General features: G+C 54.3%; 13 protein-coding genes across 13 annotated transcripts; 7 read left to right on the forward strand and 6 right to left on the reverse strand.

Annotated features, from left to right (window-relative positions):
* Nucleotides 1-462: 462 nt before the first annotated feature.
* Nucleotides 463-1,164, forward strand: CCM_00712 (Alginate lyase 2; the record flags this gene model as incomplete). The annotated part of the gene is made up of 1 exon (XM_006665871.1): nucleotides 463-1,164. One exon carries the CDS (start codon nucleotides 463-465, stop codon nucleotides 1,162-1,164), a length of 702 nt encoding a protein of 233 aa, XP_006665934.1.
* A 275-nt stretch (nucleotides 1,165-1,439) lies between these two features.
* On the reverse strand, nucleotides 1,440-2,699 carry CCM_00713 (uncharacterized protein; the record flags this gene model as incomplete). The annotated part of the gene is made up of 3 exons (XM_006665872.1): nucleotides 1,440-1,449; nucleotides 1,541-2,584; nucleotides 2,659-2,699. 3 exons carry the CDS (start codon nucleotides 2,697-2,699, stop codon nucleotides 1,440-1,442), a joined length of 1,095 nt encoding a protein of 364 aa, XP_006665935.1.
* Nucleotides 2,700-3,393: 694 nt separating this feature from the next.
* On the reverse strand, nucleotides 3,394-4,303 carry CCM_00714 (conidiation-specific protein, putative; the record flags this gene model as incomplete). The annotated part of the gene is made up of 3 exons (XM_006665873.1): nucleotides 3,394-3,936; nucleotides 3,997-4,057; nucleotides 4,119-4,303. The coding sequence occupies 3 exons, from the start codon at nucleotides 4,301-4,303 to the stop codon at nucleotides 3,394-3,396; spliced, it is 789 nt and encodes a 262-aa protein (XP_006665936.1).
* A 1,520-nt stretch (nucleotides 4,304-5,823) lies between these two features.
* On the forward strand, nucleotides 5,824-6,307 carry CCM_00715 (Cyanovirin-N; the record flags this gene model as incomplete). Its single annotated transcript, XM_006665874.1, has 3 exons — nucleotides 5,824-6,032; nucleotides 6,092-6,204; nucleotides 6,261-6,307. The coding sequence occupies 3 exons, from the start codon at nucleotides 5,824-5,826 to the stop codon at nucleotides 6,305-6,307; spliced, it is 369 nt and encodes a 122-aa protein (XP_006665937.1).
* Nucleotides 6,308-6,751: 444 nt separating this feature from the next.
* Nucleotides 6,752-7,846, forward strand: CCM_00716 (Alcohol dehydrogenase superfamily, zinc-containing; the record flags this gene model as incomplete). Its single annotated transcript, XM_006665875.1, has 1 exon — nucleotides 6,752-7,846. The coding sequence occupies one exon, from the start codon at nucleotides 6,752-6,754 to the stop codon at nucleotides 7,844-7,846; it is 1,095 nt and encodes a 364-aa protein (XP_006665938.1).
* Nucleotides 7,847-7,978: 132 nt separating this feature from the next.
* CCM_00717 (peptidase dimerization domain protein) lies at nucleotides 7,979-9,300 on the reverse strand (the record flags this gene model as incomplete). Its single annotated transcript, XM_006665876.1, has 2 exons — nucleotides 7,979-8,934; nucleotides 8,985-9,300. 2 exons carry the CDS (start codon nucleotides 9,298-9,300, stop codon nucleotides 7,979-7,981), a joined length of 1,272 nt encoding a protein of 423 aa, XP_006665939.1.
* A 455-nt stretch (nucleotides 9,301-9,755) lies between these two features.
* Nucleotides 9,756-10,592, forward strand: CCM_00718 (uncharacterized protein; the record flags this gene model as incomplete). The annotated part of the gene is made up of 1 exon (XM_006665877.1): nucleotides 9,756-10,592. One exon carries the CDS (start codon nucleotides 9,756-9,758, stop codon nucleotides 10,590-10,592), a length of 837 nt encoding a protein of 278 aa, XP_006665940.1.
* A 396-nt stretch (nucleotides 10,593-10,988) lies between these two features.
* CCM_00719 (2OG-Fe(II) oxygenase family oxidoreductase, putative) lies at nucleotides 10,989-12,203 on the forward strand (the record flags this gene model as incomplete). The annotated part of the gene is made up of 3 exons (XM_006665878.1): nucleotides 10,989-11,278; nucleotides 11,357-11,612; nucleotides 11,679-12,203. The coding sequence occupies 3 exons, from the start codon at nucleotides 10,989-10,991 to the stop codon at nucleotides 12,201-12,203; spliced, it is 1,071 nt and encodes a 356-aa protein (XP_006665941.1).
* Nucleotides 12,204-12,380: 177 nt separating this feature from the next.
* Nucleotides 12,381-13,008, reverse strand: CCM_00720 (Dopa 4,5-dioxygenase; the record flags this gene model as incomplete). The annotated part of the gene is made up of 3 exons (XM_006665879.1): nucleotides 12,381-12,649; nucleotides 12,705-12,787; nucleotides 12,839-13,008. The coding sequence occupies 3 exons, from the start codon at nucleotides 13,006-13,008 to the stop codon at nucleotides 12,381-12,383; spliced, it is 522 nt and encodes a 173-aa protein (XP_006665942.1).
* Nucleotides 13,009-14,181: 1,173 nt separating this feature from the next.
* Nucleotides 14,182-15,650, forward strand: CCM_00721 (carboxypeptidase A1 precursor; the record flags this gene model as incomplete). Its single annotated transcript, XM_006665880.1, has 6 exons — nucleotides 14,182-14,491; nucleotides 14,549-14,784; nucleotides 14,844-14,959; nucleotides 15,004-15,030; nucleotides 15,068-15,285; nucleotides 15,340-15,650. 6 exons carry the CDS (start codon nucleotides 14,182-14,184, stop codon nucleotides 15,648-15,650), a joined length of 1,218 nt encoding a protein of 405 aa, XP_006665943.1.
* Nucleotides 15,651-15,772: 122 nt separating this feature from the next.
* Nucleotides 15,773-20,021, reverse strand: CCM_00722 (NRPS-like enzyme, putative; the record flags this gene model as incomplete). Its single annotated transcript, XM_006665881.1, has 2 exons — nucleotides 15,773-19,546; nucleotides 19,602-20,021. The coding sequence occupies 2 exons, from the start codon at nucleotides 20,019-20,021 to the stop codon at nucleotides 15,773-15,775; spliced, it is 4,194 nt and encodes a 1,397-aa protein (XP_006665944.1).
* A 1,945-nt stretch (nucleotides 20,022-21,966) lies between these two features.
* On the reverse strand, nucleotides 21,967-22,203 carry CCM_00723 (uncharacterized protein; the record flags this gene model as incomplete). Its single annotated transcript, XM_006665882.1, has 1 exon — nucleotides 21,967-22,203. One exon carries the CDS (start codon nucleotides 22,201-22,203, stop codon nucleotides 21,967-21,969), a length of 237 nt encoding a protein of 78 aa, XP_006665945.1.
* A 229-nt stretch (nucleotides 22,204-22,432) lies between these two features.
* Nucleotides 22,433-23,053, forward strand: CCM_00724 (uncharacterized protein; the record flags this gene model as incomplete). The annotated part of the gene is made up of 3 exons (XM_006665883.1): nucleotides 22,433-22,576; nucleotides 22,635-22,891; nucleotides 22,942-23,053. 3 exons carry the CDS (start codon nucleotides 22,433-22,435, stop codon nucleotides 23,051-23,053), a joined length of 513 nt encoding a protein of 170 aa, XP_006665946.1.
* Between the last annotated feature and the right edge of the window lie 308 nt (nucleotides 23,054-23,361).

Below are 23,361 nucleotides of genomic sequence, written 5' to 3' on the forward strand. Positions count from 1 at the left end.
GGAATATGAGAGGACAACAATAATAGGAACCAGTCCACCAGCCAAAAGCTGACGAATGTATATAAATAGAGCCGCTGTATAAATTGTCTGGCATAAATCGACGAATTTTGATTCTATGGTATGTATGTGAGCTTCTGTCACCAGCCAATTCCACCAATCACCAGGGTCCGGGGAAATTCTAACGCGCCCCGGCGCTAGCGGCTTACGATCGTGGCTAATAAAGACAACTTCAGATGGTCCACCAATCAATCAATCGTAGCTGACTTGGGCCATCTGGCAGCGAGAATGTAAGACATGAGACGGATGTGCTGACTATGATTGCGATGCGACGTGTATCTATTACATAGCCCTAAAGACCCCGAGGACTATAAAACCGGGTTCCCCATTCCCTCCTCTGCCTCGCCTTTCTTCTCACTCATCTCAATTCCCATTCTCTGGTAACAGCACATAAACCCACACACCATGAAGCTCACCGTCGCCCTCTATGCCGCCGCCGTGGCCGCGCTCAACCCATCCTGCGCCCCCGGCGGCAACTTTGACCTCTCCCACTGGTCCCTGCAAGAGCCCGTCGGCGACTCCTCCCCGCGCCAGATCCCCTCGTCCCAGCTCCAGCACTGCGACGGCTACCATGACGCCTACTTCTTCACCGCGGCCGACGGCAGCATGGCCATGAAGGTGCCCTCTCGCGACCAGTGCGTCACCACGCCCAACAGCCAGCACTGCCGGAGCGAGCTGCGCGAGCAAAGCCCGGCGACGTGGGACCCGAAAGCGGCGACCAACCGGCTGTTTGCCGAGGTGCAGGCGATTCGCAATGACGGCGAGGTGTGCGTGGGCCAGATTCATATCTATGATGCCATCTCGCACAAGCCGGTCGCGGAGCTGTACCTGAATGCAAAGGGGGAGCTGAATCTGGGGGTGCAGCAGTGCCGGACGTGCAGCCAGAAGCGCAGCCCGGTGACGAAGCTGGGCAGTGGCAAGGAGCGGTTTACGTATGAGATTCGGTATGAAAAGGGAAAGCTGAGCGTGGCAATCAACGGGGGTGGATTCAAGGAGTTTACCACGTATGACTTGGATTCGCCGAAGAGTTACTTCAAGGCCGGCAATTACAACCAGGGCACGGGGCCGACGGAGGTGCATTTCTACCAGCTCAAGGTGTCTCATTAGCTCTATATGTATCACACGAAAAGTCTAGAATTATTATTACATCACAGATCTGTGATTATAGTTCCGCGATGGCTATTTAAATGACCACACATCCCTTGCGCAGAATCTCTCTATCATGCCTTCCAACGCTTCCCCCAGCCCCTCTGCCAACTCGTCCTCCACGATGCCCTCCTGCCAGGACACCGTGACACTAAGCCGTCCACCTCGTACCGATGCCACATTTACGCCCACCGCCGCGCCCGTCACCATAGCCCCGTTAGCGAACACGACCCTGCTTACTTTGCCCTCCAGCACGCCCACGTTGCTACACTCCCACGAGTTCGTCCGGGGTGTCCCGTCGCGGGCGAGGTGAAAGCGCCGCCAGTCGCTCACGTACCGCATAACGGCCGCGGCGTTGTTGTGCGTGAGCGCCTGCCCGCAAGCAACCAGGTCGGCGCGGATGCGGTCGGCGGCGGCCCAGATGTTGTTGGTGAGAGCCGCGGGGGAGGTGAGAGCGGCGCGCATGCTGGATATGTCGGTGGGAGAAAAGTCGTGCTCGGTGGAGCAGAGGAGCACGCGCAGGGTGGTTGGCAGGGAAGTGTCGTGAGTGCGTCGGTGTAGACTCATCGGCGTGGCGGCGCGGAACCCGGGCACGGCGTTTTCCGGCAGGCTCTTTGTAAAGTAGGCCAGCACGAGCGCGTGAAGGAGTCCGGTGAGGGTCGTGCCGTTTGCGCGGCATGCAGCGAGCACGGCGCGCGTCTGTTCCGCGGGGACGTCGACAACCCGGAGACGGGTAATGTACGGCCGGGCCACCGATATGCGCTGGCCGCCCCAGACATGCTGCGGCGCGGGCTTCAACATGGCCGGTGCAAACTCGTTCCAGAGCATGGTGGCGATGTAAATCGGACTAAGCGTAAACGCGACGGCCTCTTCTTGCGGCGCCGGCAGCGCTGGGGGTGTCGGAAACGTCAAGAGGCTGTCATCGTCGGGCGTAGTAGCCGAGTCTAGCGCCATGATAAGAGCCTCGTGGAACCGCACCCCGCTGGTGCCGTCTAGCAGCGCATGGTGAAACGCAAAAATGACATCCTCGCAGTCTTGCGTCTCGCTCCGCACAATCGTCACCCGCCACGGCGCTTTGCTCGGCGTGTCCTCCCACAGCACATCGTGCTGCGCGGCTTGCACCCGCGTCACCTCCATACTCAGCGCTTGTTCCGAGTCTGCATCCACAGTCACTACATACACGTGCTTGCGTAGGTCCATGTGTGTGAGGTGTGTGAACCGCGCGCTGTTGGTGTGCTCATCTGTGATGCCGACGCGCAGCATAGGTTGTGCGCGGACGACGACGGCGAGCGCGGCGAGAAAGCGCGGCGACGGATGTGCAGTGGGCGAAAAGACTGGGACGTAACGTGCGGACACGGTGACGGCGCGGTAGATTCCCAGGCTGTGGCGCGAGGAGGAGTATAGTTCCCTAGGATGGTGAGATGCGGTTGCGAGAGAGGGGGGGTGGACGCGTACATGGGGCCGAGACGGCGGAGGGCGGGAGAATCTGAGACCATGATGTTTTAGAGCGGATCGTAGGATATGGGATACAGGATGGAGGATGACGGATTTATGTGAATGACGATGGGATGTTGCCCGGTTGGCGGGGTGAGGATGCTGGTTGGTGCGGCTTCGTAAACTGGGGCGTTGTCAGAATGCCTGGGGATGCATTCGCATTGGCGACTTTCCAAGTGAGAAGGGAAATTGTTAAACAAGTGCAATTGATAGATTGTGTTCTGATAGAAGTTTCTATTTTGTTTTTTCAATCCCCCTATATTCCCTCTTTCAATCCTCTCATTTCCTTCTTTGGCGGAGTCTTTAATGTATGTTCAATCAGGCAAACCATGCGACAGAGTACCATATTAAATTCAACCAGTCGACTGAGAAATTTTTCATTTAGGTTTTGCGAACTCGGTGTTTCATTTAGCTGGAAGGGTTTGGATCTGGAGAGACTAGAATAAGCGCCGGTCCCCGAATCGTGACAATTCCGTTAACTGCGATGGGCAATTTTCACACCCGCAATTCATACTGGTTTGAGTCGCTTCAGTTCTCCTCTGAGCAAACGTATATTCTCAATTATTGAACACTCTTAAAGCCTTTATATACATAACCCAGCCCCAAACACTCCGCTCACGCCAATGACAGACACCTTCATCAGAACACCAATTTTACGACATCGAACAACAGGAAAATGCAAACTGCCGCATCAGTCTACTTTGTAGTGATAGCGCCCACAGACACATGGTGAACGCACGCCTTGTCTTGACCAGGAACATGAAGGGTCGTGGTTGAACCACCCAGCCGGCCATACTTTTGCATCGCGCGAAGCTGGTTCTGCATCTTCCACCAGTCAGGGTCAATGCCTTGGATGCCCCCCGGTACATTCTCGTCGTACACCGACACGACCGTGACCTGCGCGAGGTTTTCAATCATGTTGGTCTTGGCATAGTTGTCGGGCACGCCAACGTCCTGCTGGTAGCCGTCCCAAAGGCTCTGGAAGTTGTCGTTTGGGAAGCCGCCCATGTTGGTGGAATGGGCGGTTTCGTGGACGAGAACGCTAATCATGCGTGCATTGGCGTTGTTGATGTAAATAGTTCCGCCGGCGTTGTACGCTGACGTGTAACCTGCCGGAACGTCAATCAGCAGTCGCACCCATTGCCGCATGCCGATGGGAACTTTGCTGAATTGGCTTGCAACCGTCTCTGGGCGAACGGGAGCGTTTCTATTGTGACAGAGAAGCCAAGGTTCCGGGCACTGTTAAATGTATTAGTATAGTATAAGAATCGGGATATTAAGGCGTAAAAAACAACGTACGTCGTCATAATGAATCTCGTAGATGTCAAAGTCATTTGCATTGCCAACACGACTCTTGCACCTTGACAGGCCAAGCGTCAGCTCATTGCGAGAAACAGCTTCATGATCGGCAGTGTTCTTACTCTTGAGGAATTCTGTTGTCGTTCCATTTGTTCAAAGTGAATGAAATTTCAGGCAGATAGCGCTGAAGACCATCTTCAATAAAGTCGAGGTTTGGGTGGATGGCCGGCTTGCTCAGAGGAGCACCCCAGTCTCCTTGGGCAGCTACCACAGAGAATAACAGTGCAATGGCCGTAGCTAAATGCATTTTAATGAGCTTGATAATGCGTGATGCCATAGATTAGCAATATTAATTGGCGACTGAACAGAGAGCATGGCAGATATGTACGGCAACTCTCAAAGTTTATATCTTGAGGCCCGGACGGGCCGGGGCTGAATCCAGTTATGCAGCTAAAAATCAGGCTTCTTGATGAAGAACTAAATAATTCCAGAATTGTGATCCCTGACAACAGAGCCAAGTCATGTCACATGTGGCCGGCCTTCATGTCTGTTTCGGGTTCTGGCCGAGTTTGAGGATCCTTTTCGTAGATGGAGGAGAACTACATGTAAAGTCGGTACCACACGTTAACTGATGGCAGTTGAAAGTATACGATACTTTTATATTTATTGTGTCTTCTTCGTCTGATGCCTGAACTTGTACCATCTTCTCGAAAAGCAAAGTTGTGTGTATCGATATTCACTTATAGTCCGCAATTGGTGCGATCTTTTGTATTCTGTATCCAGCGTTTTCCCCCTCACCGCTAGCATTTGACGGTAAACAACGTGGAGGCGGCGCTGGTGCGTGTCACTGAAGACCGTTTCTTGATGTCTCCGAGCACAGTTTCCACATTGCCAAGCATCAATATAGTGCAGACCCAACGCCGCCCCTCTTCTCATCAAAGGTGAAGAGCCCGTTGCGCTACTTTGAGGAAAGCCTAGGCATTGTCCTAATAAAGGTGAAAATTCTCCGAGAAAAATGTGGGATTGGAGAGTTCTACCACCGATTAAGGCCACCACATCTATCGTACAAGCAGGTATCAAATCTCTTTAGCCCATGGCGAAAACGAATAGCATCTGGTGTAGTAGCCCATCACCACATACCCCAGTCTTGCTGTTCAGAATGTCACCCCAAACCTGAGCACTAGTCAGTGTTAGCCGTCAACAATATATCCAAATACCGGATTTATCATGCAGCACAGTGGAAGTAGGCCACGGGGTTGCCTGTTGATTGGCGGCGGACAGCTAGCTGAGCACTACCGGCACCGCCCTCTTGGCCAGCATCTCGGCGTTTCTTCATCGAGGGCTTGCCGACCGACCTGACACAATTGTTACTACTTTCGGCAACAAGGACCGGTAAGGTTGTACAAATACTTGATGAGACAAAAAACCTCCAAGACATGTCTTAGTATTCTGATCAAATTTGTCAAGGTTGAAATCGATTGGGATGTGGAAAGAACGCCTAGTTGTGGAACTCTGGGGTATATGCCAAAATAGTTGATCAAGGCAGTCTATTGTCGACTGCCTCATGCCTCGCTGACAGAGCACTAACGTGTCAGCAAGGCGGCAAGGATCTAGCCCTTGCAGGCTTTAGATCAAATTTGCAGTTGCATTCAGCCAAAGTATTCCTCGTCGCCCTTTCCCTAATTTGTGAAACTCCGGCCGGACACGGGCGCGCTCAGGCTGATTAGGACGGGACCGTAGCCCCTCGAGTACGATATAAAGGATCCGCATGCATGCACCGGTTTGCTTTCGCTTTTTCACCCTCTCAGTCGAAATTATAGCCTAAAAATGCGCTGTACAAGAAATACCGTCGCTGCCGCTCTGGCTTTCTCTACCCTCGGCAGCTGCGTCCACTACACGGACAGCTGTGTCGACACTGCCCTGTCGGGCACCACGCTGTCGGGCCACTGCGGTGACAACAAAGGCAACAACCCGTATAGTAGCGTTGATATTGGCCAAAAGGTTGGCAATCACTGGGGCGTCTTGACTTGGGGCGGGTAAGTTGCCGACCTCTTTGCGATGAGTGGATGCTAATTAATGGCTCTGCCGACAACAGCCAAGGCTTCCAGAACAGTTGTTCAGAGATTGTGTACAACTCTCGGAACGGTGTGCTTTCTGCCAAGTGCGGCAATGGAGGTGGTCGTGACGTCCGCACTGTTTTGAACCTAAGTATGTTTCGTTCCTTTCCAGAATTGACAATGTTCTATTCTAACCCAGGCATATAGACAACTATATCTCCAACAACTTTGGTGTTCTCGCCTTTGACTCATAGCTCTGAAACGATATAGCACTCAAATGAATAAATGAATACCCCAGCATATAGCAGCAACACTTGAATACAGCTTTTGGGGCTCCGAATATTCTCTGGAAACTCAGACTGAGCTAGGAAAAGACTGAAGCTGTTTCTCGCGATGTTGCCGCCGCAAGTACCACCATCACAGCCTCGGCAGCTAGTTTCGGGGCATAAATATGCCCTGCTAGGGCTGAGCGTCTCGATATGAGTTTTCTCTACAAACTTGCTTCGTCGTGTAGTGTTCATGCAATCGAAAATAATTCTTATTCCTATTGCAGAAAGAATAAGATGGCATCGGCCCATTGTGACACCAGTTTAGCACAGTGGAGTGCTGCCCGCCAACAGTTATGTGTTCCAGTGGCGGCTGGTCCTACTGACAGTTCACCAAATCAGCATCATAAAAGAGTGTATTTCAGCAGCAAGATGAGCCACCTCGCAGCTGTGTCCGTAGCCCAGGGCCAGCCTCTGCAAGTCCAGAGCCGGTCCACGCCAAAGCCCGGCCCAGGCGAGCTGCTCCTCGCCGTGAAATCGGTCGCGCTCAACCCCGCCGACACACTCATGCGCGGCACCGGCCTCTTTATCCCACGCTATCCCACCATACTCGGATTCGACGTCGCGGGGGTCGTTCTCGAGGTTGGCGACGGCGTCCCGACCAACCCGGCCGACAACGAGCACGGCGTCTTCTTCGTGGCGGGCGTCACAAAGGTGGCTGCCTACAGCGGCGCCGTCTGGGCGGGCTGCGACCCCAACTACGGCGTCTTTCAGGAGCGCTGCCTCGTGCCCTGGCAGCACGCGGCACCCCTTCCAGCTGCCTTTTCTTCATGGCACCGCGCAGCGACACTACCTGTTTCCGTACAGGTGCCGCTCTGCGCGTGGGATGCGCTCGGGCTGGCATCTGCAGAGTCCGGTGCCGCGGCGGCAGGAGAGAAGGAAGCCCTTTTAATATGGGGGGCCTCATCCAGTGTCGGTACCATGGGCGTACAGCTTGCGCGGTCGGAGAAAGACAGAGGTTCTAGGATTGGGGCTGTCTACGCCACAGCGGGCACGGCGAACCATGCCTACGTGAAGTCGCTGGGTGCAGACCGCGTCTTTGACTACAAAAGTGCAGAGGTAGTGGACTCAGTCGTATATGCGGCTAAGGAAGATGGCTTGGTGATTCGTCACTGCTTCCTTGCTACAGGAGACGTGGCACTGTGCCAGGCGGTGCTGTCGGCTTCAGGCAGGACGGTGGCGAACGGCGGTGGAAAGATTGCTTCCGCGCCAGTTGTGCCTCTTGAGACCGAGGAGGTGGATGGAGTGCAAGTCATATTTCTTGTGCCCTCGTTGGATAAGATGGAGAGATTGGCGCAGTTCCAGAGGTGGATGGCTCAGCTGAGCGGGTATGTGGCGGCAGGCGTCATCAAGCCAAGCCCGGAGCCAAAGGTTGTTGGTACAGGGTTGGAAAGCATCAATGATGGCTTGGATACATTATCCCAGGGAGTCAGCTGCTCAAAGCTTGTTATCCAGATTGCAGGCTGAAGGCGTCATTTGCGTGCGACTGCTGTACTATTTCCAGACACCGTCCAACGCACACACGTGAACTTGCGCAAGAAATTAACGCAAGTCGACTTCAGGAAAGATTTGCTTTTTAGTACTATTTTACCGCATATCTTAATCCCGACTCATGTCACGCTCCCACTGGTCTTTTACTTCCTGCAGCAGCCCCGGCACCGTGTACATGTCAACCGCCGTGCCAGCCATGGCCTTGGCCACTCTCATCGCGCTATCAAACGCCTCCCGTGTTTTGGACGCCTTTTCAAAATCTGGACTATGCGGTTGCCCAGCCTCCGGCCCCGGAGGAATAGCAAAACTTACATTCATACTCGGCAACGCATAGCTCAGATTCCCTTGATCCGTGCTCGACCTCACCCACGTGTACTGCCCCGGCGGTGGCAGCGGCGGGTCCGGGACGTTGGGCATTTCCAGCCAGTACTTTGCAAAGGAAGCCGCCAGGACTCTGTTGGGCATGTGGTCCAGGTAGCCCGGCCGGACTTCCATCTCGACACGGGCGCCTGTGGCCTCGGCGCCAGCGCGGAAACAGCCTTCCACCTTGCGCTGCAGCTCATGCAAGTGCGGTGCGGTGGCTGCTCGCAGAACAGCAGCGCCGGCAGCGTGCTCGTGGATGAAATTCGGCCTGTCGCCGCCGTGCGTGATTTGCAGGCCGATGAAGTCGTCAGATCTGGTTTGCTGGCGCATGGCTGAAATGCCGTTGTATGCAAGAACCATGGCATCGAGGGCATTCACGCCCTGCCACGGGTTCTTGGCCGAATGGGCGGCTTTGCCATGGTATTCGACATTGAGTCTGGTAAATGCCGTAGTTCTGACCATGGGGCTATTGTTCAAGATGCCGGGATGCGAGATGAGGGTCACGTCTGTGTTTTTGTAAGCGCCTGCTTCGAGGCACTTGATCTTGCCACCGCCGCCTTCCTCGGCTGGTGTGCCGACGATGATGACCTTGCCTGCGAGACCCTCTTGGTGGAGGATTTCCGCTGTGGCAAGGCCAGCAGCGACGGAAACCATGGCAATCAGGTTGTGACCACATGCATGGCCTAGATTGGGCAGTGCATCTACAACTGCATCAGCATTGAAGATTGAGACGAGGTCGTAACATGCTTACCCATTTCCGCATTCAAAGACACCACAGGTCCCGCCTTGCCGGTGTCGAAGACTGCTTCCCATGCGGTGGCCATTCCAAAGGCCGAGCGCGTGATGGCCCATCCTGGTCGAGACTTCATGAACTTTGTCAAAGCATCGTGCGCCTTGAACTCTTTGTAGCCAAGCTCTGGGTTGTTGTGTATGAAGCAGTTGAGAGGCCACAAGGCAGGCGCAAGCTGTTGGATGAAACGATCGATTTCGGCGAGGTGTCCCGTCATGGACTCAGAGCGGGAGGGTTCCTCATATGGCCTCGACACAAACACATAGTCCTCATCCATTCTGAGAACCAGACGAGTCTCAGTTAATATGAGCAAAGTCGTTGAGCGTTGCTGAATACAGCATTTGCGGGCACAAGGTACTATTTGCTCTTAGCCTCAGCCCCCAAGGTGCACAAGCATGCCAAGGCATCAAGCTACAGTGGGGTTGTGGTAACTTCAAAAACGTGGTCTACTGCGGGCAGCAAGCCCGAGTCCGTTCCAAAATTACAAGTTACAGGCACTACAGGAATGCAGTGGGTGTGTGCCACATTGGACTAACTGATTGTGGCTGGGTTAGGGTTAAACGTCCATAGCAACTACGTAGCGTTCTGGGGCGAAATGAAAACTTGATGGAAACAAGAGCTGTCGGTGCACTCAGAGACAACACTTTCCAGGAGCTGTACAAGTCGACCTGTGTCTCCTTTCTACCTGTCTGGCCGCCAGTTTAGTTTTCTCATCCGAACAAACAAGCCACCATGGCCGCCCGGGCTGTGGCAAAGCACAACGTTGCGACCACGTTGAACTACTGGGACGACCCCGGCGATGGCTCCAAGCCGATGCCCATTTACATCGGCCAGGGCCGCATTAGCAACAAGCGCCCGCACAAGGCCTGGAATTTCGTCGTGTCGGACGTGAGCGGCGACGAGGACCAGTACACGCTCGACCGGCACGGGTTCCAGTACTGCGAGAGCCCAAGCGCCGAAGCGTTCTTTAAAGACGAGGAGCAGATTACAGAGAGCTACTATGCCGAGTGCGCGGCGCTCATCCGGAAAACGACGGGCGCGCGCACCGTCCACGTGTTCAACCACAAGGTGCGCCGGGGCCCGACGCAGTGGCACCATCTCGGGCTGCAGAACCTGGCAAACCGCGGGCCGGTGACGCGCACGCACGTGGACCAGTCGTACGAGGGCGCGGAGCGGCGTCTGCGGTGGGAGCTGCCGCCGCAGGAAGCTGAGGATATTGTGCGGCAGCGGCGGCGGTACCAGATTATCAATGTGTGGCGGCCGATTGAGACGATTCGAAAAGACCCAATTGCGGTCGCGGACGCGCGCTCGGTGCCGGATGAGGACCTGGTCGCGGCGGAGATGACAGAGGACGGCTTCGTCGGGGAGTCGTGGGTGGTGCGGCACAACCCGGGCCACCGGTGGCACTACAAGCACGGCATGACGCCCGAGGATGTGCTGCTGATCAAGTGCTTTGATTCGGACGAGGGGGTTGCGCGGCGGGCGCTGCACTCGGCGTTTGAGGACCCCAGGTACCGCGAGTGCGAGTCTCGGCAGAGCATCGAGGTGCGCTGTCTGGTGTGCTACTAGAGGAGGGGACAGGACAAGACCGATAGGCGATAGGCAGGGGGGAACCCCGCTCCGGGAGGCCACACACGGCACGCCCACGGGCCACACGGCGCTGGCTGATACAGATAGTCTGATAAACTCTGCAACTAGTCGAGTTGGCAGCTGGCTGAGCGGGGTTTTCTGGTCTCTATGCGGGCCCTCTCTTGCGCATTGCCGCATTTCACTACCTAGTTGATGGAGACGTGCGGAAAATGAATACGAAATACAAATTAGAGTGTATGTGATTAGTCCTGTTTTCAACGTGGGCGATATATAAACCCAGTCTCCTCTTCGCCGCGCCTTGCCCACCAACGTATCCCATTCCCTCTCTACAACCCACAACCCCCTCCCCCCAACTTATCACTACAATTCTACAACATGGCTCCTGTGCTCGATGCTCCGCAGACCGTCGATTGGATGGGCAAAAAGGTGCCCGTCTGGTCCATGCCCACCGTCAACTACGGCCTCTTGCTCTCCCAGGACCCCAGCGAGGTCGACAAGGTCGTCAACGCCTGCAAAGAGGAGGGATATTTCTACCTCGACCTCCAGGGCATCGACGGCCGCCGCATGTTGGCGGATTCGCAGGATACGCTGACGCTGATGAAGCGCTTCTTTGATGCGCCGCTCGAGGCCAAGAATGAATTTGGTCTGATTTCCTCGCATCTTGGGTAACACGACCCCTCGGCCGCACCCTCCGCAATTCCTCACTAATACGTGAACCAATGCAGATACGAACCGGTGGGTAGCCGCACTGGTGTAGCGGCCGGATCCAAGGATGGCTACGAGATGCTCAAGGTGTCCCGCGACGAGATCCAGCGCGACAGCCCCAAGATCCCCGCACCCGTCAAGAACAGCGGCGATCTCCGGATTCTCGAAAACTCCATCGGCAGCTGCAACACCGTCACAAAGGTGATTCTGTCGGCCCTCTCCACCGGCATGGGCCTCACCGGCGCCAGTCGCTTCGAAAACTCGCACCGCAACGAGAGGCCCTCCACTACTACTGTGCGTCCCCCGCGCCCCCCTCTCCTACTTCCCTCACAACACCTAACACCATGAACTCTGTCGCAGCTCTCCATGATGCACTACCTTCCCAGCGAGCTCGCCGGCGAGAACCGCATCGGCCACCAGAAGCACACCGACATCAGCACGCTCACGCTGCTCTTCAGCGAGCAGTGGGGTCTGCAGGTCCGGCCGCCGGGCACCTGCGGCGCGCGCGAGATGGGCTTCGTCGCGCCCAAGCCCGGGTGCGCGTTTGTGCACGTGGGCGACTCGCTGCGGTTCGCGAGCGGCATGCAGTTCCAGAGCTGCATCCACCGCGTGGTGCCGTTCGACCCCGCGGAGCACCGGTACTCGATTGCGTACTTTTTGCGCGCCGAGGACGACACCATGTTCATCGACTCGGAAGGCCGCGCCATCACGGCCGGCCAGTGGCACGATGAAAAGTTCAAGGCGTTTACCGACCCGGAAGTCTGGCAGGCCATGGCGCCCAAGTCCATGATCCTGGGCGGTATGAAGGAGGACGGCGAGGATGCGCCCATTACTGGCCTGGGCCGGGCGGCCCCCACTCAGACGGCGGTGCCGGCCAAGGCTTAATTTATTCTAAACATGCGCAGTCTATCCGTAAACTAGCCTTGAACCGAGAATGGAATGTCGACTTCCAGATGCAAGTTTGTGAATTGTCAAATATCCGTATAATATCATCGTCTAATGGTCGCATCGCTACTGCCAAGCCCCGCCAAGCTGTCCATGCTCAAAGAGATGAGCGACATTTCACGCAAAGATGCTGGTATCCAGCGTCTGCTTCTCGCCCAGCCAAATGGCACGTTGCGTATGATCTCTCAGCTCAGCAGCCACCAACGACTCGCCCTCTGCTGGCACCGTGTTGGGGTGGACTAGAACGGAGAGCGGCCCGCGCCAGACAGCCAGCCAAGGAATGAAGGCGCCAAACTGGGCTGGCGTGAAGATGCTCACCTCAAACATGGCAGTGGGATGGGGGCCGATGGGACGGTCCCATAGCTTGTAAATCCGCAGTTCCGAGACTTGTCTTGGTCAGCGTCGTCTTGCATCTTCTATTATTCGTCTCTCGCCACTTACACTCGCGGCGGATGCGCTCATACAGCTCCGTAGCGTACTTTGTCTCATCCCGGTTCGTCTGGTCGTAGTACACATGAACGTCACTGGCGGCATTAGCTCCAGATGCTCACCCCTGCAGACTGTCGACTACTTACAAAGCCCCACGCTTCTCCGTGTCGTAGCTCTTGATAAACTGCTTGTAGGATTCACTCGGCGTACCCTGCGGCGGGTTGACCAGGCTCTTGCCGTCGGCGGATGTGGCTGTAGGCAGCGGGGTGTCTTGGGTAACCCCGGCGAGCGGTGACGGGAACGTTCTGCCAGTCATTGTGGTTTGAATATCGGCTGCTTCAATTTATTTAAAAAGAGGTCAAGGATTGTAAAGATACTATATCTATATTTAGTCTGGGCTCGTCGATGTTTTGGGGGCGCCGATTCTTGTAGATTACCAACCAAGTGCGGGGGACAAATGACAAATGGAGCATGGGCGGGGACTCTTCATGTATCACTGTATCATCGGCCATCCCAGTGTCGCCAAACGCAAGCAGACTGTGGTACTGCATTCTTCACATGACTATACATTACATAGTCTGTCCAGATATCAGATATCTCGTCTCTGTCTTATTTGTCGTCATTGTAATAGTTCAAGTATATTTCCGCTGAGCCCAGCATTTACACCCACCGCCAGTCATCATTGTCACGCAACTACAAGGGCCACTAGAGTTGGTTAATAAATTCGCAAATTGTTAAACTGATACGCCCTGCAAGAAGGAGCACTCTCCTTCCGTGCTCTGCTCCCGATCAGCGTATTACTGCAGTATTCGGCAGGACGCATCGGCCCCCTTCCTTCCCGGAAGGTGGTACCAACCCCAGGCGCCACCCGGCATTTCAGCGGCCGCTCATCATGTTCACTGGTCTCTTCGATAGAGTTTCAGCCAAGCGTGTGTCTCCCATTCTCGTGAGCTAACTAGTATTCGCAGGTCGCTACCTAGCGCATGTTGTGCCAAGCCCGGGCATATGATGAAGAACCTTTGTTTTCTAGTTGCATTGTTGGGCATAGACAACTGGTGGTAGTCAATGGTCAGCCAGACTTGGGGCAAGTTTCTGATTTGTGTATTAGGCCGAGAGCCTGGTCGATAACCTGGGCGATTGGGTCAGCCACTAGTTAGCTTTTCGTTGGCTGGCATCGGAACTTGGCTTGCAGCTGGTTGTTCATGATTTAGCGTGCTGTATTTTTAGTATGGCCGTTATGATTTACTCAAAGAAGAAGGTTCTTCAAGGATGCATGGGCTGGAAGCTGCAATCAAAGCATGCCATGTGAGGATGTCTCTCGCTGCTCTCCTGGAAGCTCAAGGCCGGCTTAACGTTCCAGGTTTAGCATTGCTAATCTTGGGCTATAAAATGAACCTCGTCGCGCTCTTTGCATGGTAGGATCCAGCCTACAGCCAGAACAGCCCTATTTTCTAGGAGTCTATTTGAACTTCTCGCGCCGCCTGTAGATATGAAGTTCCTCGCCTTTCTTCCCTTTGCGGCGGCAGCAGTCACCGCGCCCCAGGCCGTCTCCTACGATGGCCACAAGGTGTTCCGCGTGCCCGTCACGGATGACGGATCTTTCCTTCGCTCCGTCCTTGACAAGCTCGACGTGTCTACCTGGCAGCCTCCCGCAAAAAAGGGTGCGTTTGCGGATATCCACGTGCCTCCTCAGTCCCTGCAGCCGTTTGCGCAGGCGCTCAAGGGCCATGAGGTCATCACCATGCACGAGGACCTTGGCCAGTCTATTCGCAAGGAGGGTGCCTTTCAAGTATACGCCGGTACGTGATTTTGGAGCCATGGTTCTCACGACCTTTTCCGGCTAATACGGGCCTCAGCTGGTGCGCCCAACAGCACCTGGTTCAACTCGTACCACCTCTACAATGACCATCTCCAGTGGCTCAACGACATGGCTTCGACCTACTCCAAAAACGCCAAAGTAGTCACCTCGGGTAACTCCCTTCAGGGCAACGCCATCACGGGCCTTCACATCTTCGGCAGCTCCGGTGGCGGCAAGAAGCCCGCTGTCGTGTTCCACGGCACAGTGCACGCCCGCGAGTGGATTGCCAGCATGGTGCGTTCCCCCATCAATTCCTCTCGTCCACGCAAGCATCGCCACTTACATACCTCAAGGTTATTGAATATTTTATCAATGAGCTTGTCACCAAGTACGGCTCTGACCAGAGAATTACTTCGTTCGTTGACAAGTATGACTTTTACTTGTTCCCCATCGTCAACGTAGACGGCAAGTTCATTTTTCTTCGTTTTCTTGCACGCCTCTAACAAACGGCAGGTTTCAAGTTCTCGCAGGCGTCCAACCGTATGTGGCGCAAGAATCGCCAGACTACCTCGGGCAGCAACTGCCTCGGCCATGACATCAACCGCAACTGGCCGTACAAGTGGGATCTATCCGGCGGTGCCTCAGACAACCCCTGCGCCGAGGACTTCCGTGGAATCAGTGCCGGCGATGCCCCCGAGACCAAGTCCCTCTCCGCTTTCCTGCAAAGAATCAAGAGCGCGCAGGGTCTGAAGCTGTACATTGACTATCACTCCTACTCGCAGCTCTTTATGACACGTAAGCAATACTACTAACTTTGTCTTTTACTTGATTGCTAAACCATATTGGCAGCCTATGGATACTCCTGCAGCGCTCTCCCAGCCAATAATGCCGAGCTGCAGTCCCTGGCCAAAGGCGCCGTCGACGCCATGTACAAAGTGTACGGAACCAGCTTCAGATACGGCCCCATCTGCACAACCATCTACCCAGCCACTGGAAGTAGCGTTGACTATGTAGCGGATGTTGTCAGGGGCGACTACACCTTCACGGCGGAGCTTCGCGACACCGGCCGCTACGGTTTCGTTCTGCCCCCGGACCAGATTCGCCCTAGCGGCGAGGAAGCCTTTGCTGGCGTTGCTTACTTGCTCTCTGCCATGAAGTAGTTTTATGCGGCCTCGTTCTTGTAAATAATGTCTTGATATCTGTATATGCAGTTGGATATCAGAACGCGCTTGTTCGAAGGAAAATCACAAGTACGAATACAGAAGAAATTGAAAACCGCCCATCATGGGGAGCATTCAATGGCATCGTGATGTGCAGTGGCACTCTGAAAAACGTCGAAAACTCCGTCGGGATCGTTGAGGACTTGAGCCAAAGCCTTGTTGAAAGTCACAAGCAGTCCCTGGACCCAATCCGGTGTCATGAATTCATAGCCGGGCCATACCTGGCTGTACGAGCATCGGATACTGAGCTTGTCCTCTATTCTATTCACACCAGGCCACATCTCAATCAGAATCGGCGTGTCCGACGAAGTTTCCTTCCAGGGCGTGACCTTGTCGTTGGCACGGTTAAAGGCAGGGAAGCCATCCATGTCCATATCGAAGTCTGGGACAGGGAATGTCTGCAGGATGACGGAGCTGTCGAAGCGGCGCGTGCTGCGGGCAAACTGGATGCTGGGGCAGGGCATCTCAGTAAAGCCCAGAGTGTCCGTGTACTGCCTGAACATTCGCGAGCAAATCTCGCGATGGGTCAAATTCTTGTTCTTCTCAAAAGTGACGCGCGTAGGAAGACCGTCGAGCATCAGAGCAAACGCATCTAACGAGTCCGCCGTGTGGCGACCGTGGAAAACGCTACCGAACTGCACGTCATAGTTTGGGGCGGCTTCGTCACCGACAAGCGTCTGGGCCAGCGTCATGGACCACGCAGCTTGAACCACAGCCATGGGCGTAAACAGCCCCTCTGACTTGGACTTGGCAAAAAGCTCACCAGTGCTAAACGTAGACTCGAGGCTTTCGCTAGCAATACCGACATTGGTATTTACAGTGGTGAACTCGGCCCCCCCAGCCTTAAGAACCCTGTCGCCAGCCTTGAAGGAAGCAGCGCCGGCCATTCGCTGAGCCCAGAAAATGCTAGTGCCCAGCCAGTCAGATTTGAGATGCTCCTCGACAGGCACACGCACACCCGGCTTTCCTGCACTGGATATGGGAAGGCCGTGGTAAGCCTCGACAATGTCGCGACGGAGAGCCTGCAGACTCATACCATCGTAAATGGCGTGGAAAACGGAAAACACTACGACGCAGTGCCTTCTGTCCGCCGAGCGCACAAAGGAAGTCACCGAGCCGAGGCTGTGGAGACCAAAAATCTCTTCTGCAGACTTTTGAACATTGTCAACAGTTCTGTTCCACAGGCTGCCCGGATGCTCGTCATAAGCAGGGCACTCCATACGAAGAATGGGAAGCTTTGCGTGTGGCGAGTTGGGAGATAAGACACACTGAGCATAAGGAGCGAGTGGGTGCTCAACCTGTACCCAAACGGTTCGAAACGCATCGCGACCCTCGAGGGCCTTGATGACGGCAGTTTCGAGACGAGCGGCGTCAATGTGGTCGGGAACCAGGTAGGGATAGTGCTCAACCCATGGTTTGCTGACCTTGAGAATGTCTGCCGACTCCTCGATGCTGGACAGCACACGGGTCTGAAGACCAGTCGCAGGTAGTACTTCGACAATATCTTCGCTAGGGATGTTGAGAGCCTCGACACACTTGGATCTGCATGTATGTTCAAAGTGTTTGAGCTTAGCTCCGAGGGGAAGGAACAGAATCTCTTCCTCGTCTTCAATTCCGATGAGCTCATCGTTGTTGGCAGCCGCTGCCTCCTCAGCCTCCTTGAGCTGAGCGATATGCACCTCGATGATCGACTTGACAACCTCGGCAAAGTTCTGGCCGACTAGAACATCCTTGATCGCTAGTCCTTCCACGCCCTGGTGTCTGAGCTCCTGGAGAAGCTTCATCGACCGAAGACTGTCAAGACCATAGGTTGTGAGAGCTAGAGAGGAACCAGCGACTTCGGCGGCACCTCTGCCCAAAATGGCGATGAGAATGTGCTTTAGCATGGCCGACACACTTTCATGATCCTTGAGATCGACTGCGTCCTCGTATGTCAGGTTGTCGTTGATAGCCTGCTTCTGGGTAATAGAGCTACCAAAGTCCTCAATAGCTACTTTTTGGAGCGTTTTTCGGTCGACCTTGCCGCTGGATGTGCGTGGCACCTTGGGCACAACGATGTACTCGACGGGTCGCATCCATCCAGGCAGGCCCTCGTCTGCAACCTCTCGGCACTGCGAAATTAGAGCCTCGTTCGTGACGTCGTTGAAGTGTTCCCGCACAGCGACGTAGGCAGCCAAGAAGCTGCCGTTGAGCACGACCGTAGCAACTTCACGAACAGCCTCTACCTTGGCAATGGTAGATTCGATTTCTCCGAGTTCGACACGGCGGGTGTTGAGCTTGACCTGCTCCATATTCAACCGGCCGAGGATCTCAAGCTTAGGTTCGCCCTCGGGGCTGAAGACAATGCGGCCCTTGTCGCCAGTGCGGTATACAGGACCCAGACCCAGACCAGAAGTGAAGGCTTTGGCAGTTTCCTCAGGACGATTCATGTAGCCATATCCGACCATGGGACCGCCAAAAACAATCTCACCGGTGAGACCTATTGGGACTTGGATAAGATCATCAGAGGAGTTGGCATCCACCAAAACCACGGAGGCGCAGGAGAAGATAGTACCAGCGATGGATCCACGGGTGCCAAGAGCGGCATTCTCAAAGGTAGCACACATAGTCGCCTCAGTAGGCCCGTATATGTTGATGACTCTCTTGGGCCCAGTATTGGGTTCACGAGGAGCGTCGTAAGCAAAGTTGTCAATAGCATATTTCGTAAGAGCTTCACCACCGGAGACAATAGTAGTCAAAGTCGGAAGCGCCTTGGGTCGTAGCAGGGTAGCCATGCTGGCAACGGTGAAAAGTGCAGTGGCCTTGAAGAAGTTGACGGCCTTTTCGATGTCGGAGAGCATGAGAGAACGCTCCGCTGAGCAAACGGTTCCGCCGTATCCGAGGGTAACAAAAAGCTCCATCAGAGAGAGGTCAAAGGTTGGCATGGCGAACTGGAGCCACCGGAGCTCAGGGCCGGCGGGCAAGGGCTCAAATGCTTCGGCGTGGCCATGTACACCGCAGGTGGCCATGGAGTGTGAGATAAGAACACCCTTGGGCTTGCCAGTCGATCCACTAGTATAAAGAATGTATGCCAGATCTTCTTCTGTAGGTGGATGCTGGGACACAGGAGCCTGGAGATCGACAGGGAAGTTGGCGCGCCAATTGGTGAATTCGTTAATATCCACCCAAGTCAGCTTCTTAAGAGCCTCGGCAGCTTCGGAGCCATCGTCTAGGTTGACGCCTGGGAATGGTACACTTCCAGCACCAATAACAACGGACGACTTTGTGTCCTCGACAATATCAAGAAGACGCTGCGGAGGCGCATCCATGGGTAGTGAGCAGACAGCGAGACCAGTCTTGAGCATGGCAGTAACGCTAATGTAAAATTCGGGGCCAGCTGGCAGAAACAGCGGAATTGCGCGCTGGTTCTTGTAGGCTGGTGTCCAGTTAATGGTGCGTTCCATGAGCAGCAACTCTTCCGCCAACCCCTCGGCATCAGCGTTGAGCTGGACATACGTCCACTTTCGCACTGTGAAGGAATCATCGGCAACGGCTTCGACGGCAATGCGGTCGGGGAATTCGAGGACACGTCGTTCAAAAGCGCCGTGCATTAAGGCGGGATAGTTGTGCTCGAGGTGCAGATCAGTCTTGAGAACGGGGGCCTTCCATAGCTTAGGAGGGTAGTTTAAGTTGGAAAACTTGGTCTCGGGGGCTTGCGTCACTGAATTGGCAAGGTACCTGGCGACAAGCTCCAGCATATTTGTGGACAGCACAGAGTGTCCATGCTTGGCGTTTATGGAGAGTGTCAAGTCCGCAACGCTTCCGTCTTGGCTTGGCTGGACTGTCAAGTGGAAAGCCTGATGCAATAGTCAGCGGCGGAGTTGCCCAATCAGAAGTATTAACTCTACCTACACGAGAAGCCTGGGCGGTTGGTATGTTTCCAGGAAGGATGTCGATTTCAAAATCCAACTCATTTTCGTTGAATTCCACTGCGGTAAAAGTAGCCAACTCAATGTGGTCGGACGTGAAGATTCGTGGTTTTGAGCTCCCGGTGATGGAGGCTATGGCGAGCAGGCGCTGGGAAGCAGCGCCCTCGATCTTGGCATAGTTGGCGATGAATGCGATGTAGTCGAGGTCGGTGACACTGGACACAAATGCTGCGAATGCTTTCAGGATAGAATCCGAAGATTTCACGATCGGTGACTCCTTGAGAGCAGAGTAGTGGTATTGCTGAGTCACCTGCTTAGTTTCGGTTTCGTTGTGGGTAGCCAGGTCGTAGTATGGCAGCTTGCTGCGAGGAACCTCAGCCGGGCGGACTTGGGTAATGGCCATTCTGGAAGTTATCGAGGCGGTTTAATTCAAGTATCTTGGAAGAAGTATGCCTCAAGTCGAGGGTTTCAGGCCAGTGCGGACAGTTGGCTATCTAATAAAGAGTCGCTGGCTGGATTGAGGCTGACATGTTGTAATTCCGCCGTAGAACGAATGCCGCTAGGGCAGTCAGACATTTACAACGCTCCCACAAGCGGCAGTCAGATTCGTGCGACATGGCTTCTAGAATAGGTAGATTGCTGACTTGCACCGGGCTTAGGATGTCGCGCAATGCAGAAGGGTGATGGAAGATCGGTTCAAAGTAAGGACGGACCGAGACCCACTGATGCCAGAGCTGGCTCCTGCTGGGTTGTCATTCGATTTCTTCCAGAATTGAATCCCAATAGTTAGGCGCGCAAGCTGGTGGCTCTTCAAATTCCGCGCGCGGCATTCGTGGTTTTGTTCGAATCCCTCTTTTTGAAGGTCCTCTTCAGCTTCTAACGACATGGAGCATCCTTAGGCAGGATGCGGCATTGATTGCCTAGAGAGGCAAGTCAGCGGCAGCGGTTTTGGTTCCAAATTTAGGTCATTTGACGAACACTCAGCAACTAACAGCAGGCCATCTTCGCGCGGTGCAGAAAAAGGCCCGTTTGAAAGCAGTCTGACATCAGCATTAGTTGCTTGTGGCTGGGCGATGCAGGATGTTTGATACCCCTGACTAGCGATCCGGAACACATGGTCCTATTGGGAAATGTTGATGACTTATCCAATGAACCATCAGAGGCGACGATTCCATGGCTCTTTGAAGCGATTCGAAGCAGCGCAATCCAAGAAAACCGCCCCAGCTGAACCTGGTTGTAGACGACGCAAGAAGTGAGAGGCGTGTCGCGGTATTTGCTACTCTGGTGGCATTGTCACGGTCGCGTTTGCCCTGACGAAATAAGAGTGTATTGAGGTAGCCTAATACTAGCTCGCATTGGGTATGTAATTATTTCGGTCGGAAAGTATTCTGCAGCTTGCGCATATTTGGGGAAGGCGGCGTCAGCTTTGGGGGAAGGCGTCAAGTTAGGTCAATGAGTGTGCGATCGGTTAGCTCGTGGCCGTGGGCACTTACCATGCCAAGTAGTAGGTACCTACCTAGGTACCTACCTACCTGGTACAGTGGTCAATCCCCACCGCGCCGTTATGTAAGTATAGCCAAACAGCCGAATTGGTGGATCCCATTTGGGGGCTGGAATCCTTGATTGGTCAGGCCTGTCATTGGGAACGGAGAATCGGTTGGTCTGTTTTCCCGATCGCAACCTCCAGAAATCAATCTTACAAGCCCTACAGAAACCTGCGGGCTCAACTACATGAAGTACGATATACATGCGCGTTGGAAATATGTGGTTCACTCTACAGAAAAAATCATACGTAGTGCCCAAGGTTTCGACAACAGGAACATAGGGCATAAGCCACGATGTTTTCCTGTAGAAGCAAACAGATCGGTCCCCAGTATCCACATTCATTCGGTAGGACGAATTATGTAAATTCCAATCAACCTGTGATAGTTACCTCACTACCTCGACTTGGTTTCGGGATTGCGGCTCCTGTGGCATCATGGAATTACCCCAGAGTTCAGCTGCGTTTCCCCACGCTTTCCCCCTCCCCACACGAGAGTGGCCAAGAAACCTTGAACAAGGCAAACAGAGAGCCGATAAACGATTTTCACGAGCTTGAAGGTCGAGCAGAGCCTAGGCCGATGGGTTGATTCAAGGCGGGGAAACGACGGGGGGGGCCACACCATAACAGCCAGCTGGTGGAGCACTGATGAGCCTCAATACAGTTCGAGCACACCGTGCCCCCGTGCACAAAATCAAGACACTACGTTCGATGTTGAGATGCTCATTTGATAACGGACGTTTCAAGAATAAATGGCAGACTTAAGCTAGGAGTCTTGTTTTTCGAAACGAAGCGACCGTTTTCTTGCCTAGCAACGCAACATGCGTTTGGTGGCTAGCTGGCGAAGGACGGCAACGGCAACGGCAACAGCGAGGATGGGCCCAAAATAAACGTCCGTTCGCCGAGCGGTAGCCATGGAACTTAGAGAACTTAGCTCATCAGTCTGTATCCTTACATACTCAAGCAGCCATGACAAGGGCTCTCCAGAAATAAATAGTCTCTTGAGAGCCCCCCTCCCCCAGCCCCAGCACACTAGCCGAGGCATGGTGGGTGGGCGAGTCTTGCTAAAGCCAACCAGTCATTTTAGAGTTTTTCCTCTCTCCGCATCAAGAGTATCGTCGATTGCCCCAGACCAACGTAACTAGAATTTCTTCCTTCACCTTCACTTTCCGCACGTCTCGTCCACCCCTCCCGCGCGACCGTTCCCAACCCGCCTTGCGCCGCCCACCAACGTCCGTCGTGTCTCAAGAGCAGAGAACCTGCTGCATTCCATCATGGGCAACCGTCGCGGAATTGCGCGAGTGACGCTGGTTGGCGAGGTCATCAGCCGGACTATTGTCTCTGCAATGGTCATTGTCTCCATCGTCGTCGCCGCCACTAGCATCTATCCCAAGGGCTTCACGGTCATGTTTGCCACAGTACGCTGAATTGCTGCCTCGTTTTCAGAGTGCCCATCTTTATCTGACTGATTTCTAGGCTGGTATTGCTGTCGTTGTCGAGGGTGCTCTTCTACTTCGTGCCTTGTTCTACCTCGTCAAGCCGTCCGCCTACAACCTCACCAACCTCCGTGGCGGAATTCTCATCCTGGTCCAGTGTGTTCTGCTGGCTCTCTTCATCATTGCTGCCGTCTTTGCATTCAGGGACTACTCTAAGGAGCCCGGCTACGAGAGCCGAAACCAGGCCGCCGTCTACGACCGACGCATTGCCTGCGGTGTTCTCATTATGGCATCCATGTGAGATTCGTTCACCCACTGTGAGAAGACTCCCATACTAACCGCTTCAGCCTGTTCCAAATCGTGCCCACCATTATCACCATCGCTAGATTCTCTCAGGGTAGCGATGAGGACATGAAGATCAAGAGCAAGGAGAGTGACGAGAATGCTCATGAGCACTAAGCTCCGTCTGCGGTGGTGTTGGAGAAACGGTACATAGAACGCCTCAGACCATGCCGATATTGCGTGTTGGCGATTTCCTTGTGATTATATTATGATTTAATTGACATAATACTGCCTCACAGAATCCGCCTCGCTGTACGTAACATGATTCATGAGCTCTCGGGAGCGCCTGTCGACCCACCAACGGCGGATGCCGTGAGGCTGCTGCAGCCATAGCCATTAGCCCCCAGTTGCATGTGCGAATCTGATTTATTTATTTTCAACAGAATCGCTCTAGTGCCTTTTGATTTTTCACTACACATGGAATA

This window comes from Cordyceps militaris, assembly GCF_000225605.1.
Source record: "Cordyceps militaris CM01 unplaced genomic scaffold CCM_S00001, whole genome shotgun sequence".
Lineage (NCBI taxonomy): Eukaryota > Fungi > Ascomycota > Sordariomycetes > Hypocreales > Cordycipitaceae > Cordyceps > Cordyceps militaris.